At 42.3% G+C, this 17,606-nt stretch overlaps 1 protein-coding gene across 1 annotated transcript in view; it reads left to right on the top strand.

Moving 5' to 3' along the window:
* Positions 1-17,606, top strand: part of LOC106583020 (receptor-type tyrosine-protein phosphatase gamma) — a 286,004-nt gene that overhangs the window by 58,494 nt on the left and 209,904 nt on the right. The window contains exon 2 of the mRNA XM_014166758.2: positions 14,909-15,013. Within this exon, the coding sequence (XP_014022233.1) occupies positions 14,909-15,013 (105 nt within the window). The remainder of the gene's footprint in view (positions 1-14,908; positions 15,014-17,606) is intronic.

Genomic DNA, 17,606 nt, shown 5'->3' with positions numbered 1-17,606 from the left:
TTTGGTTGTCCCTGGAGAAATACATTTCCCAGGTATGTTTTATCTCCTGCTAAAAATACGTTCCAGCAGCTCTAGTTATTTATTAGCTGGATTCACCTCACCAGTCTGCTGCCTTATCGCAAATTGCTGGAAGCCGTTAACACCAGGCATTTTACTTACAAAGTCTAATAAGGGGAATATTTTGCTTCACCACAGTGAGTCTGAGCGGATGACTTCGGTACTCCGTGTCAAGCTGTGACTGAGGTGCGGCTACGCTCTGGAAAATACGATTTTGTATTTTCTCCACAAATGCATAGTTTTTTAAACCTAATTTTTAAAGCTTTTGGCTTGTATCTAAGGCATCTAGCAGAGATTCAGCTCATTTTAGAATCACAGTACCTTGGCAGGTGCTTTGGCAGTATTTGACAGCTGTTAAACGTGATGTGGGGGGACAAAGTCTTTGGTGGTGAATGGATAGCATGTGGTACTTCCTGAAATAAATCCAATTCACTAGGGAGAGCAGTAAGTAGACATAGCAGGACAGTAATCACTTATTTTGCGGTTTTACCCCCTGATGAACGTTCCCACGTAATCTACTGTGTGTGTGTGCGTGTGTGTGTGTGTGTGTGTGTGACGTGTATGCATTTGAGGAGTGCCCTATGCAAGTCACAATTCATCACACTAACCAAAATGAAATATCTCTGATAAATATCTTGAAACACACATACACACACAGGCTTGCAGCTCTCTGTAGGATATCTCCCACCCAGGTCTCTTTGGCAACAGTATTTGATTTGGTTTAAAAGCTTCAGCGCCACCAGATGGTTGTCCAGACATGAAGCAGTGGGTTTGTCATTAGCAGAGGGCAGGGGGGGTGGGTGATGGGTTCCAAGGGGGTGGGCTAGGGGACTCTGTATTTGGGGCCACGTTGAGCCCTAGGAGGGTGGAAGCACCTCGCCTGGGCGTTAATTGAATTACTGTATTTCCGGCACTCATCCGCATCCCATACTACAGAATTACACTCTGCAACTTCTGCTCCTGACAAAACTATGTTTATTGGCTCTATGTTTATCGATGTAATTTAATACACCCCCCCAAAAAAGATTAAAAAAACTTGCATCTGGCACTGGGCATGTAGCTTTACTCATTCAGCTGTCTTAATCTTGACAGGAGAAATGCATTCATCTTTCATATCTCCATTTCAACGTTCACCACGACCGTGATGGAGGCCATATTTGTTAGGAGAAACTGAGAACCAGAACCCAGGGAGAAGAACCTCTGAGAGAGAGTGATAAAGAGACAGAGACCAATACAATCACACAAAGAAGCATATTGTAATTACACTTCTCCTTAGACTTGCTGGTTAGCCTGGGTGGGATCAGTACACAGGTCACAGGTGCCCATATGGATCCAAAAGGAGTTGGAAACGACTGCTGTAAAACACTGATGAATTCACATGCTGGAACACCTCAGCATGCAAAGCACTCTGAGAGAGGTCGTAGGTCAGGAAATTGTGAAATACAGGAAGAATGACTGTGTGTCATAGAAAGAGCAGATGATTCATTGACTTGCTTTTACAACAGTGTATGGGTTGAACATAAAGACCCTGAGCCCATATCAGTATTGGAGCTGCATTGACCTGGTCTTGACCCCTAAGGTTAGGTCTCTGGCTTGTAGGAGCAGCGAAGGCCTGGGCTATTGATTCTGAATTACTAATCAGATGGTATTTGCAAGAGGCCTATAATCTCAGTCAGACACTGACTCAAGTAAGCATTTCATTTTGTCCACTGTATACTGTAACTCTCTCCATGTCGTTACCGTATATTGACTATGACTTCTTTATGAAAGTGCCAGTGAACTAATGATGAGCGTTTAGTGCTTTAAGTAGATCGGTTTGGTTTCAGTTTGATTATTAAAAATATAATCACGGTTTTCCATTTTTTTCAATTATTTATTTTGATATTGAATGCACTATGCATTATGTGGGTTGAATACTGTAATAACACAGAGTAAAACAGTGAATACTGTAATAAAACAGAGTAAAACAGTGAATACTGTAATAACACAGAGTAAAACAGTGAATACTGTAATAACACAGAGTAAAACAGTGAATACTGTAATAAGAGTAAAACAGTGAATACTGTAATAACAGAGTAAAACAGTGAATACTGTAATAACACAGTAAAACAGGGAATACTGTAATAACACAGAGTAAAACAGTTAATACTGTAATAACACAGAGTAAAACAGTGAATACTGTAATAACACAGAGTAAAACAGTGAATACTGTAACAACACAGTAAAACAGTGACTACTGTAATAACACAGTAAAACAGTGACTACTGTAATAACACAGTAAAACAGTGAATACTGTAATAACACAGTAAAACAGGGAATACTGTAATAACACAGAGTAAAACAGTTAATACTGTAATAACACAGAGTAAAACAGTGAATACTGTAATAACACAGAGTAAAACAGTGAATACTGTAATAACAGAGTAAAACAGTGAATACTGTAATAACAGAGTAAAACAGTGAATACTGTAATAACCCAGAGTAAAACAGTGAATACTGTAATAACAGAGTAAAACAGTGAATACTGTAATAACCCAGAGTAAAACAGTGAATACTGTAATAACAGAGTAAAACAGTGAATACTGTAATAACCCAGAGTAAAACAGTGAATACTGTAATAACAGAGTAAAACAGTGAATACTGTAATAACACAGAGTAAAACAGTGAATACTGTAATAACAGAGTAAAACAGTGAATACTGTAATAACAGAGTAAAACAGTGAATACTGTAATAACACAGAGTAAAACAGTTAATACTGTAATAACACAGAGTAAAACAGTTAATACTGTAATAACACAGAGTAAAACAGTGAATACTGTAATAACAGAGTAAAACAGTGAATACTGTAATAACAGAGTAAAACAGTGAATACTGTAATAACAGAGTAAAACAGTGAATACTGTAATAACAGAGTAAAACAGTGAATACTGTAATAACAGAGTAAAACAGTGAATACTGTAATAACCCAGAGTAAAACAGTGAATAAAAGTCCCATGATGGTAGTAACTGCCCATTATCACTTAATAATCATCATTTATTTTACATGAATTTACTTTACTAAAATATTTGTTTTATTTGATTACTTTGTTATTTAATTCCAATTCCTCATTTTATCTCTATAGAACTGCTGCCTGACCCAATCACAATTTTAGTAGTTCTTCAAAGTAAATAAGGCATACTTTTATGACTGCTAAGAACCAACTATCAATCACTTAGATCATGTATTTTCAGGCTCGTGAAGCAACTGCTTTCTATCGTTCTGGATTGAGCGTTCTCTCTCTCTCTGTGTCTGCTCCGCACAGACCGGACAAGTGTAAGCGGGCGCACAAGGGATTATGGTTCTTGCAGTTAATTACCACATTTTCTGGGCTATCTTTGTAGAATATTGGCTTGTGGGAAAATGCAACTACTACATCACACATTTCAGGCTTGATCTTATTTATCTCTACAGAAACTACACATCGAACTCACAGAAAAGAAACAAACGGAATGGAATATAAATAATTGAACCAATACGGTCAATTAGTTGTTTTAAAAATGATTTAATCGCTCAGCACTAGTGTACTTGAAGAATATTGAGTGTGATGGCTGTTATATATCATATTTTTTATTATTATGCTCCGTCTCATTCAATCTGAAGAGGGGCTGCCCTTGTAACAGTGGAGCATGAGCCGGCGTCATTCACTGATTCCGTATTCATCCCCGACACTCAATACAATGAGTCCTAATTGTTGAAACGAAGCTACGGCAAAAAGGCTTGATGCAATAGGTGCTAATACATTCACCATGCCATGATGCAATGACAGGGTAATGTGTACATGTCAATGACTGCCTGTAGTGTGGTAGTGCTCTTTGTTTCATGTCTTCCTTCAACCCTCTCCCTCTCTCCCTCTCCCTCTCCCTCTCCCTCTCCCTCCCTCTCTCTCTCTCTCTCTCTCTCTCTCTCTCTCTCTCTCTCTCTCTCTCTCTCTCTCTCTCTCTCTCTCTCTCTCTCTCTCTCTCTCTCTCTCTCTCTCTCTCTCTCTCTCTCTCTCTCTCTCTCTTCTTAGTCCCCAGACCATTTACATTATGAATATGTGTGCATGAATAATGTGCGTGCTTGTGTGTTTGACATAGATCCACATGCACACGCACGTGTGCGTGTGCATGTGTCTCCGTGCCTGCGAGTTTGTGTTTTCCTGACTGCAGAGAGCCCCAGTGCATTGACCTTGGCGGGAGTGCGCCAGCTAGCTCCGTGGCTCATGCCCAGCTTTTGTAACTAAATGAGAGCAGGAAGCAGGAAGTGCTGTGCTATTTCAAGGTCCCTCTGTCTTTACGCCTCTTAACCTCTGGGCCTCTGATCTGGGGTCAGTCCATCCTGCTCAAGTAGCCCACCCCCCTCGATCTTTCTGAATGCCCTTGCTCTGATCAGGAGGGTTGGCTGTGTTGACTTAGTTTCCGTCCTATGCTGTAACTGTAGTCTGTTTTCTGACGTTTCCATTCAACATGGGAACTGTAGATCCTCTCTCCTCAGCTGTCATATCTAGCCACTGCATTGGAGAGGCTCTTAGAGAGGGATAATCACGGTCAGGCTTTCATCTGCAGGGAGCTTCTTAGCAATGCAAGTCACAATACTGTATGTGGTATGTGTTTGTGTGGCTGTGATTGTATCCTGTGTGCTGTAAAGCCTTAGTTTCCCCATGCTTAGAGGTTGTTCGTTGACTTTACCAAGCCTTACTTTTAGAGAATATCTTTCTCTCTCTCTGTCTCTCTCTGTCTCTCTCTTTCTCTCTCTCTCTCTCTCTCTCTGTCTCTCTCTCTCTCTCTCTCTCTCTGCTCTCTCTCTCTCTCTCTCTCTCTCTCTCTCTCTCTCTCTCTCTCTCTCTCTGCTGCTCCCTCTGGATGCTCCTAACAGGGCAGCCATCATTACTCCGCTTATGTCATTAGGGCTAACAGTGTGTCCTGGAGCTTGGCTGGGCTGGCTCATCATGATGCAGGCGTGGTGTGGATTCACCCACCCAGCGAGGAGACATCTCATCTCTCAGATTAATCACATCCTTTGCTCCCTACTGCTCTCTCTGACACTTTGCCTCTCCCAGATGACACTCCTCTACCAACACAAACCCTCACGCCTCTGTGCCCTATACAGCAGAGAGCTCTGATTGGATGAGATGAGGTCAGAAGCCCCTCCCCATCCACATGGTTTTGTTTTGACCTTATATTACAGATGGAGGGGTGGGGATTGTTGTGTCTGACATTCAGTACTAGCTTTAACCTGACTGTCCTCAATGTCGTGAAGACAGACCACTAAGCCACAGGAGCCCAAGGAGCCCAGAACAACATAACAGTGTTCTTTATAATGGCTCCCCTCACAAGTCTAAAAGCTGTCATTTGTCACTACACTACCATACTGCCACTTTTATCCTGCTCAGCCCCGTTTTATTTGTGTACTCATTCTTTATTTACCCAGATGGCCCCTTTGAGCTTAACAACGTATTTTCTGAGGGAGACCTGGTCAAAACAGCAGCAGCATACACCATACACTACACGCTACAGGGTCATGCATCAAAAAAGGACAATACCGTAGCAGCACACTGGAGCTTAGAAAAAGAACTCAGACAACATTGAGTGCTAGAGGACATAGATCCATCCTTATGATTATTGAAATGTCACATGAGAATTGCATGAGTTATTAGGAGAGCAGACCATTTCCCCTTTCACTGTAATGCAGAGAGAGCGAGAGAGACGTGCAGTAGCAGATGTCTGTTGTCTGCACTTGGATTTTGCTAAGTGGCATCTGTTATGGATTGTTTTATATGTACTGACCTTCAAGCCTCCGTTTAGAAAAAAAAGAAACGACTGCATCTAATTTCTCTTTAGTTCCTGCCCTCCGTGAATGCCACAGATGAATGCAGATTTTTTTACTGGAAGACGACGCCCACAAATCACCCCTCCATCCTCCACCAATCAGCCGGAACATTACTAAAGATCACCCACAGTCCTCTGCATTTTTATGAGATGACTGCTCCCTCACAGGGTAGCACTGTATTGTGGATTTGGTCATTGCTGTTGGGCCATGCTATAAAGGACTTCTCTAAACTTTACCATAAACATATCCATAAGCCTAAATAAAAACACAGATTTAGATTTTTTTATAAAACATGCTACTGTAGGTTCCACAAAAATCTGATTAAACATGAATGACTTGGATGCAACCCTTCATCTAATTTATTATAAAGTGTGTCTCTTCTTGTGTTTCCTCCTATAGTGTTTGTTGAAGTGTATGAACTACGGTTGCAAAGGGAGGGTATATTACTGGAAACTTTCAAAGTTTACCAGTAAACTACCAGAATTGTTGTATCTTTGAAAGCAAGTCTAAGAAGCGGTAGATCTGTTTTATGTGCGCTATTTCTCTGCTTCCTCTTCTTAAATGTTGTTTTTGCATCTTTTACTTTCAGTTATGTACACCAGCTTCAAACAGCTGAAAATGCAATACTTTTGGTTATGTAAAATATATTTCACATCGGTTTAGATGGTACACTGATTCTGTACACTATACTTGCTTGTTTTGTCACATAGCAACCAGGAAATGGCAGAGCAATTTCTGCATAGCGCACTAAAGATGATTTTAAAATAAAAAATGTAATGACAAAGCTTTAAAACATGATCCTAAATACAAACCATCAACTTATTGAATACCATTGGTGTCTTTAAGAGTCTATTGATGCATCCGTGCGTCAACCAAAGTAACATAATACAAAAATCTGACAGTTTAAGATCTCGATCCACCGCATCCGCCAATTTTGGCCTTCCACATCTGTAGTGGAAGGTGGCCGAGCTACAGTGGTGTTTGTCAGATCATGAGACGTCCCGAAAATAGTTATTCTAATGAAAACTAGTTATGACCACTCTATGGAAAGATGAGACTCTCACAAACACGATGGTGAAGGTAACCCATACAAATGAATACAGGACTGGTCTGAAGGTAACCCATACAAATGAATACAGGACTGGTCTGAAGGTAACCCATACAAATGAATACAGGACTGGTCTGAAGGTAATCCATACAGACGAATGGAAGTATAGAGGTAGTGTAGTGCCAACATAAATAAGTGGTAAAATATGTGTCCAAAAAACACAAGTATTCCCTGAGCATTCATATACAGTATCTTCTCGATATGGGACAGACAATTCAAAATCTCATTTCTTACGATTTTTTTTTTTTTTTTTACCATTTATGAATGTGTTATTCACTGCTTTTCTATTGGCTATAGCAGTAAAGGCCATTCAATTATATTTTACCCCGCCCTCAGCGGCTTAGACTTTGAGAGGTCATTATGAGGGTTTCAGCAAGCATGACAGATCCTTTATTTTTTATTAAATTGAGATTTTTTTGTCACTGGCCTACACACAATACCTCATTATGTAACAGGTAAATGTTTTTTTTAATGTATTTAAAATGAAAAAATAAATGTATTGGGTCAATAAGTATTCCCTTTGTTATGGCAGGACTAATTAAGTTCAGGAGTAAAAATTGTCTTAACAAGTCGCATAATAAGTTGCATGGACTCACTCTGTGTGCAATAACAGTGTTTAACATGATTTTTGAATGAATACCTCATCTCTGTACCCCACACATACAATTATGTGTAAGGTCATTGAATACATTGAATATTCCTTTGAGAATGGTTAGTTATTATTACACTTTGAATGGTATATCAATACATTCAGTCACTACAGAGATAGAGGCATCCTTCATAACTCAGTTGCCAGAGAGGATGGAAACCACTCAGGGATTTCACCATGAGGCCAATGGTGACTTTAAAACAGTTACAGAGGATAATGGTTGTGATAGGAAAAAACTGAGGATGGATCAACAAGATTGTAGTTATTTCACAGTACTAACCCAAATAACAGAGTGAAAAGAAGGAAGCCTGTACAGAATAAGAAAATATTCCAAAACATGCATCCTGTTTGCAATGAGGCACTAAAGTTTTTCAGGATAAAAAGTAAAATAAAGGTTAAATAAAAAAATGTTAAAAAAAATAAGCACAGGCAAAATACTACAGGATAACCTGCTTAAGTCTGCTTTCCACTAGAGATAAATTCACCTTTCAGCAGGACAATAACCTAAAACACAATGCCAAATCTACACTGGAGTTGATTACCAAGAAGACAGTGAATGTTTCTGAATGGCCGAGTTACCATTTTGACTTAAAAATCTAATTGAAAATCTATGGCAAAACCTGAAAATGGTTGTCTAGCAATGATCAACAACCAATTTGACAGAGCTTGAAGAATTTCGAAACTCATAGAAACTCATGGACAATATGGACACTGTATTTGTTGTCAATGTTTTGGCGTCAAAATAGTGGTAGTTGTGAAAAAAGTCAAAAGTTGGACGAGTTGCTGAGGTAATTGAAAATAATGCCATTGTTGATTAGATGCTTTTTTCATTAATTGGGCTATTTTCTCTTGAACCACATGATCTATCTACTAGAAACTGATGGACAATATGTACTCTATATTAATTATTTTAAGTTATTCAAGTATAAATGACCATAGCCATAAATGTTATGTTAATAACCAAAATTACTGAAAATGTTGGTAACTTTGCAACCCTAGTATGAACAAAGAACTAAGGAAATATCTATAAGGGATTTACTCCTGTGTCGTGGTTTCAATGTGTTTAGTATCTGGATATAGACAGATGGCTGAGCCTACTGAAACATGAATGGGTTATGTCCTTCACAGTGGCAGAATGTGCCTTGTTTTGTGATAGGGGCATAAAGGAACCCATGGCAGCCCCTGTGTTTATAATTGCAGAGGACAAAAGGTTGTGTTAACAGTAGCAGGACTGTCTGCCTTCACAGTGGAGGTGTCAGTGTTGGCTTTGTGTTTGGCTCAGCGACCATGTCCTCGGCAGACCGCTTATTAATTAGCATCAGTGTAAATGGAGCGACCATCCATCGTGCTCGCTGTCTCCTGTCTATAGCAGATCAATGCTGGGAGGAGAGGAGGGAGACGGGCGCTTGGAGCTGCCGCGCGTCTTCAAGTGGATTTTCCACGACACTAAAGACCCATTTGAGTAATGTCCCTCCGACACTCGCTCGTGTTGCCTTCCAGTGTTTCTGCTTCATGGACGATGCACTGGCTCTTTGGCTTTACAGCTCTCTCTCTCTCTACCCTTCTCTCTTTATCTCTCTCTTTCTCTATCTCTCTGTCTTTACCTCTCTTTCTCTCCCTCTCTTTCTGTCTCTCTCGCCTCTCTCTTTCTTGCTTCTCTTTCTCTATCCTTCTCTCTATCTCTCGCTTTCTCTCTTGCTCTCTCTCGCTATCTCTCTCTCTTTCTCTAATCGCTCTCTCTCTACCCTTCTCTCTCTCTCTCTCTCTCTCTCTCTCTCTCTCTCTCTCTCTCTCTCTCTCTCTCTCTCTCTCTTTCTCCCTCTCTTTCTCACCTCTCTCTCTCGCTCATCTGTGTACTGCTCTCACTGCCTTTGGCTGAGACTGTGGTGGACTCACCCCATGCTGGGTTGTCTTTGCTCCGGGGACTGATTCCCTCTCATCTCTGCTGCTCTCCCTACCCAGTCTCAACTCCATACCCTAGGCCCAACCACAGCCCCTATCCTATAGACAAATGCCAAGAGCAAACTACCAGCCCCGATTCCTCGCACCCCCCATCCACAGCCCCAGCCCCAGCCCCATACCATCTTAATCCCTACCCCAGACACTGTGCCTGTCCCTCTGCCTGGGGATCTGGTCACCCACCAGAGAGTGCGTGGAGAACTATTACTATTACAGCCTTGCAAGGTTTATTTAACGTGACAGCTGTTACTCTCTGATCACTACGGTGCAAATGTTTTGGACTGCCAGTATGTGTGTGTATGTGTTTGTGAGAGAATAAGAGAGGGTGTGTTTTGTATTCATGTTAGTAGGTTTTAGTGTGTGTATGTGTGTGTTCGTGTGTGTTTGCCTGCCGCGGCTGTCCTTCAGCAGTAAAGAGGTATTGGAGAGAGATGTAAAGAATGCTAATGAAATGTACCACGGGAGAGAGGACTGCCCTGGCTGGCTCACACAGCGCTGTGCTTTTGTGTGTGTGTTTGACCATGTGTGTGTGTGTGTGTGTGTGTGTGTGTGTGTGTGTGTGTGTGTGTGTGTGTGTGTGTGTGTGTGTGTGTGTGTGTGTGTGTGTGTGTGTGTGTGTGTGTGTGTGTGTGCGCGTTTCTGGACACCCCACGCTACCTCCTCGAACCACTGAGGAGAAAAAAGTGTATAAAAAAGCCAAGGTTAAGTACATGAACACAGGATTCGGCTCTGCATTTTAATTAAGTGAGAGCAAACAGGCAGCAATAGCTTCAGTGGCTGCCCCGCCGTGATGGATGGATGGATGGCAGGAACCAGTGTTCTCCATATCTCTTCTCAATAGGAACTTTTGTGTGACTCACTCTGTGTGGAAACAAAGACAGGGTCAGCCAAAGTTTCAGGCTTTTTCAGCCTTACTGGCAGTACGTACAAGTTTGTGGTTGGCACGCACGTCTATTGTATTTGCTATGCAGATTTTGCATGGTGTGTTTGTGTCGTTGTGTTTACATTCTGTCCTTGCTGATCACCCCTTTCAAATATACAGTTGAAGTAGGAAGTTAATATACACTTAGGTTGGAGTCATTAAAACTCGTTTTTCAACCACTCCACAAATTTCTTGTTAACAAACTATCGTTTTTTCAACAATTGTTTACACAACTGTACACAAATGACAAAATGTATCACTGTATCACAATTCCAGTGGGTCAGAAGTTACCATACACTAACTGTGCCTTTAAACAGCTTGGAAAATTCCAGAAAATGATGTCATGGCTTTAGAAGCTTCTGACAGGCTAATTGACACAATTAGCCAATTTGAGTCAATTGGAGGTGTACCTGTGGATGTATTTCAAGGCCTACCTTCAAACTCAGTGCCTCTTTGCATGACATCATGGGGAAATCAAAAGAAATCAACCAAGACAGAAAAAAAATTGTAGACCTCAACAAGTCTGGTTCATCCTTGGATGCAATTTCCAAACGCCTGAAGGTACCGCGTTCATCTGTACAAACAATAGTACGCAAGTATAAACACCATGTGACCACGCAGCCGTCCCGTGTGGCTCAGTTGGTAGAGCATGGTGTTTGCAACGCCAGGGTTGTGGGTTCGATTCCCACAGGGGACCAGTACGGAGATTTTTTTTTTAATGAAATGTATGCATTCACTACTGTAAATTGCTCTGGATAAGAGCGTCTGCTAAATGACTAAAATGTAAATAAAGCTCAGGAAGGAGATGCGTTCTGTCTCCTAGAGATGAGCTTACTTTGGTGTGAAAAGTGCAAATCAATCCCAGAACAACAGCAAAGGATCTTGTGAAGATGCTGGAGGAAACAGGTACAAAAGTATCTATATCCACAGTAAAACGAGTCCTTTATTAACATAACCTGAAAGGCCGCTCAGCAAGGAAGAAGCCACTGCTCCAAAAAAACGCAATAAAAAAGCCAGACTACGGTTTGCAACTGCTCATGGGGACAAAGATTGTGCTTTTTGGAGAAATGTCCTCTGGTCTGATGAAACTAAAATGGAACTGTTTGGCCATAATGACCATTGTTATGTTTGGGGGAAACAGGGGGAGGCTTGCAAGCCAAAGAACACCATCCCAACTGTGAAGCGCGGGGGTGGCAGCATCATGTTGTGGGGGTGCTTTGCTGCAAGAGGGACTGGTGCACTTCACAAAATAGATGCCATCATGAGGGAGGAAAATTATGTGGATATATTGAAGCAACATCTCAAGACATCAATCAGGAAGTTAAAGCTTGGTCACAAGTGGGTCTTCCAAATGGACAATGACCCCAAGCATACTTCCAAAGTTGTGGCAAAATGGCTTAAGGACAATAAAGTCAAGGTATTGGAGTGGCCATCACAAAGCCCTGACCTCAATCCAATAGAAAATGTGTGGGCAGAACTGAAAAAGCGTGTGCGAGCAATGAAGCCTACAAACCTGACTCAGTTACACCAGCTCTGTCAGGAGGAATGGGCCAAAATTCACCCAACTTATTGTGGGAAGCTTGTGGAAGGCTACCCGAAATGTTTGACCCAAGTTAAACAATTTAAAGGCAACGCTACCAAATACTAATTGAGTGTAGGTAAACTTCTGGCACACTGGGAATGTGATGAAAGAAATAAAAGCTGAAATAAATCATTCTCTCTACTATTATTCTGACATTTCACATTCTTAAAATGAAGTGGTGATCCTAACTGACCTTAGACAGGGAATTTGTACTATAATTAAATGTCAGGAATTGTTAAAAACTGAGTTTAAATGTATTTGGCTAAGGTGTATGTAAACCTCCGACTTCAACTGTAGCTCTATATGAGTTCTGACATTGCGTGCGCTATTGGTCTTGCCAAAAAGAGCCTATCACAACTTCATTCTCCTTGTGAAAGCACCAATGGCACCTTCATTCTCTATTTCCAGGACACTGCAGAAATGTCTACTGTATTGGGCTTTCTGTTAAAGCTGAGGCCTGAACCGTGCAGAGGTTTTATAGTTCTACACTCGGAGCCTTATTAGATTCAATCTCCCATTATCATTATCATTACTGCAGAGTATGACAAAAATGTCAGCCCCCAATCTCTCTCTCATAAGAGCACATTCCTCTAATAGGAAAGGAGAAGTCTATTAGGTCAGAATTCATTTAGGCCAGGACAGCAGAATGGAACCTCTGGCAGCCGGATTAGATCATAGGAGACATCCCTAGCATTACCTCCACTGTTAAACAAGGACTTTCTCAAGTTAACACTATATGGCCTATGCAATGAATCTTAATAAGTTGCTGTTTTTTTAGACAGGGTTTTTCACATCACTAGTGCATGACTGCTGGTGGTGTGTGTGTCTGTGCGCGCGAGTGCACGTGCGTGTGTGTGGTTTGTGTGTGTTTGCTGCATTGCTGGCTGTGTTGATGTTGATCGTCTCTGACAGGGTCTAGGAGAGCAGGGAAGTGGTGACTTGTGGTAGATGAGATAGAGAGCAGTGGATAGGAGGGCAGGAGGTGGATGTGTTGAATGGTAATTGCAGTGTTCTCCTTAGGTGCTTTTTCCCATAGTTTGCTAAATGTATTACTCCTTAAGCAAATACAGTATTCCATGTGTTTTATTAAACCTTGTGAGCCATTGTGACTGTTTTTAAACTGGCACTACCAGTCGAAGGCTATTCCCTCCTCTGTCTTCCCTCCTTTCTCTTCCTCTGGAAACACAAAGAAGGACTCTGTTCTTTTATCCCTGCTTCCTCTCTTCCTCCCCTCCCCTCCTCTTGCTGAACAGTTGCCAGGCAGCAGGCTGCCCATCACAGTGACCCGGATACTGTCCTTAGGAGAGCGGGCTGGACTGTAAAAATGGTCCCGCCCCACAATGACCGGACACTGCATAGCTCTGTCCACTTCTTTCCCTCTTTCTCCATCTATTTTCCTCCTCTCCTTCAACCCCAACGCTGCCATCTGTCTCTCTCTATACTTTTTCCCCATCGTCGCCTCTTCTCCTCTCATCCCTAGTTTCCTCTCCCCTCCCCATGTTGTCATTGGCACTGACATTAATATAATTCTGCTGGAGTGGTGGAGGATAGTTTCACTGCAGCCCTGGGCCTCTGTGCTGGGCTTTGGCACTGTGAACTGACTGACTGCTTTAATGGACACCGGTGTAGACAGTGGCTTGCTGCTAAATGACTCACCGGCGTCCGAAGTGGTGCAGCCGTGGGAAGGAAGGAAATGAGCTAACACGGTATGTGTGTTAGAGAAAGCGAGTGAAGGTTCAGAGACAAAGGGAGAGAGGGACAGTGAATGACAGAAAGAGACACAGGAAGAAGGATAGTGAGAAGATGGGTTTGGTGTAGATTGAGAGGTCAGGGTGGGGCTGTGCATGATTACATTTTCTGTTGGGAGAGTATTGGGAATAGACAATGTAATTCATAGAAAAGCCATAGACTGTCATTGACATTAACTGTCAAGCTCAAGGTCACATCCCCAAGAATTAAAGAAGAGAAAAAACAAAGAGTCACCCATTGTTCATATCAAGCCCTTATGTACCCACAATACCCAGCGAGAAGCCTTTAAAATTCCATTATGCTTTGATTGTCATCTGTGGTGGCCCAGTGTCCATGGTGATGCAGTGAGTGCAGTGAGTAAGGAAGTAACCACACTGTGTTCTCTTACCTGTGACGCTCTCTCTGTCCTTATAGGCCGCAGGTGGCCATTTTACGTCAGATGAGATGTAGAATGGCAGTTACCCCCAGGTACTGCCAAAGCCCATTTGTGGCACAGCAAGGTGAGGGGGGGGGCATGGGTGACTCTTAACCAAAACCCTGAGCAGCCAGCAGCTCACATCCCAGAGCCACAGTCACAATGGGCCTGTCGTGATCAGATCTGACAAAGGAAGGAGCACACACATGCACACACATAAACACACACACAGCCATCATCCTCTCTTCCCGTCTCATACAGTATCTCAGGCCCATCTCTATGATCCGGCTGTGGGTCAGAATAATCAAAGAGGCAACATCCTATCTCAGGCTGGTCCCCTGCTCTCTGCCTCAATGTTCAGAGACCCTCCTCTCTTTACCAATGAGCTGTACTCTGTATCTGTATTCACACCTATGTTTAAGGATGTTATTGTTGCTTTCGTGGTAGGATGTTTTGGTGAGTCATTGTAAGCACTGTTTGAGGTGCCGGTTGAGTAATTCAACTGTGTTCAAGTCACAGTCAGACCCTGTTTCTTAATGAGTGCATTTTTGTTCTACAACAGTAAGCGAGTGCAGTGCCATGTTGGTGACATCCTTGTCTTTTCTCTCCTCCACACAGCGCTGACAGGAGGGCAGCCTGGGGCCACGCAAGAGAGCCAAGATGGCCGAGTGCCTGGGACCAGACTCAGGAGAGCGGCTGAGGAGTCCTACTGGGCCTACTCAGGTGTGTGTGTGTGTGTGTGTGTGTGTGTGTGTGTGTGTGTGTGTGTGTGTGTGTGTGTGTGTGTGTGTGTGTGTGTGTGTGTGTGTGTGCAGCATGGTTATTACTCTCTCTCCTCTGTCTCCCCTCTCTGCCTCCCCCTTCCCTGCCCACTCTCCCCCTATCCTCCTGCTCTTTAGAGAAGAGGCCTCAGGGATTCTCTGGGCTTTTTATTTTTATGTTTCTGTGGAGAAAAAGTAACTTTTGTTGTCCCTCTGAGCGATATTTGGAGTGGAGGAACCTTCATCTTTTGCTGTGCAACCAAGCCTCAGGCAACAAATGATCTTTATTTGATTTATTTAAATATTTCTGTTTGTTTACTCTGATTGTAACCCGTCACTACTGCATTAAAGCCAGGGGCTTGGGGCAAAGTGGATCTTGTGACAGATTCACTTAGCGAGCTGAGAATTAATGCTAAGATCTACTGATTATATGTTGTGTCATGGAACACTTATAATATTAAAGAGTTCTATAACACTGATGGAACTGTGGGTGTCATTTCAGCAAGAGGAAAACAGTACAGATTCTGTTGGACGATCACAGAGATGCCTCCATTTTGTAAGCTGGCTGGATTTCTGCTGGTGCTATAGACAGTGTTTTAGATGTGTGTGTGTGTGTGTGTGTGTGTGTGTGTGTGTGTGTGTGTGTGTGTGTGTGTGTGTGTGCACGCATGCGTGTGCGCGTGAGAGTCAGCTGAGGATATGAAATTATGCAGGGTTTATTTAAGGGGATATGAGGTTATGCATTGGGTTTTTAATAATCATCAGTCCCTCGGGGGCCTGGTCACCCACCGCAACTGCTCCTCTCCAGACCCCTTATACCTCGCAATATAACCAGCAACCACAAACCTGTCACTAAATAATACTGAACTGCATCTCTCTCTCTCTCTCTCTCTGTCTGTCTGTCTCTGTCTCTGTCTCTCTCTCCCATCTCCTTCTTGCTCTCTCTCTCTCTCTCTTTCTCCTTCTTGCTCTCTCTCTCTCTCTCTCCTTCTTGCTCTCTCTCTCTCTCTCCTTCTTGTTCTCTCTCTCTCTCTCTCTCTGTCTCTCTCTGTCTCTCTTGCTTTCTTTCTGGGCCTTAGGGACCTGCAGGAAAAGAGAGGCACACAGTATGTTGGGTTGTCCTTAAATTTCGCCTGAGTTTGTACACAGCTCTAAGCTCACCCCTCTCTCTGTGTGTGTTAATGTGTCATTCTCTCTGGCAGGCAGATGGGGCAGTCTGCTGTGCCTTAGTGAGGTAGCCATCCTGGAATCTGTCATCAGAACACCAGTGGATCTGATTAGAGCTAGCTCATTTGGACAGAGCTTTAGAACTCTGATGTGTCATCACAGGGGACTGCATTTACTGCTTACTGCTTTTAGTGCTTTTACGGTCTTCATAATTACAAGTGCTTTCCCATATATTTTAAGAGGACTTTTTGTGAGGGTTTGACTGAAACACTGAGGCCAGATCAATAGGCCCTCCCTCACTCTGTCAACTCTGCCTTCTGCTCCAGATGCCGCTACAAACATTGAAGTTCATATTAAAGTTGATTTGATGGAAAGTTCCACTTTTCCACTTCAGAAAATCATTACCTCAAAGGCATTATAAATCGTCCACCCTCCCCTCACCCCCAACTTGCTGGATATTAATTTTAAAGCCCTGGTGGCCTCAATACTTCTGGCATCAATGGGGAGACGTACCCTAATTTATGAGATAGAGAATTCACCACCTTGTCCTTTACATATCAGTCCTCGTAGCCTGTTTCATATTCACTGGCAGGCTTGAGTTGAGAGCTCTCAATGTTTTGTGTGCTGACTTGAAGAAAAGGAATCAAGATGGAAATTGATGATATGTTGTAATGTAGTTTAACTTTAGAGGACTAAGGGCTGTGACTTAAATAGACAGCTTATAAAGTTAGTCATTTCTGTGAGGATATTAAACAGAATGGTCTTTTCTAATCCTCTTCAGTATGCTGCTTACTCGGCATGCTTAATTCAACCTTCTATTCTTTAAGTGTGACTTTACTTCTTAGGATTGTTTGTACACGTATAGTTTTTCTTTGTGTATTTCTGAGGAAATGTAAATATGTGTTTGAATAGATTCTCTATGTATTTTCAGTTTGCTGTAGTAGGGGACAATGAAAAGCTTAATTGGATCTACCTTGACTCTGCAGTGCTCACCTTTTCCTAAAATGCACTTCAGGGTGTTTCCTAATGGCTTAATATGTACATTATTTACTGAATGGGCTCTTCAGACAGGGTCCTTCGTGCAAGGTGTGGGTTGTGGGTCCTTCATGCAAGGGTTGGGTTGTGTATTATCCAACACCTTTCAGTGATTGCCTCTGCACTCAGTGGATGTAATTCAAGATTTATCAGAGTTATCACAGCGGGTGGGTTTCTGGTTGTCATGCCAACCTTTACAAAATGGCCTGCCATAGCAGTCCTTGTCTTATACAATGATCTGCAGTGAAGATGGAGAAATTATTAGTATTATTTTCAAACATGTCTTTAGTGGATAGTGTTTTTTTTATACAGGTGGTCACTAGTCACTGATAACTCTATCCTCCAGCTCTTAT

The sequence above is a fragment of the Salmo salar genome, chromosome ssa22 (genome assembly GCF_905237065.1).
Source record: "Salmo salar chromosome ssa22, Ssal_v3.1, whole genome shotgun sequence".
Lineage (NCBI taxonomy): Eukaryota > Metazoa > Chordata > Actinopteri > Salmoniformes > Salmonidae > Salmo > Salmo salar.
This window is presented reverse-complemented; position numbering and strand designations above follow the sequence as displayed.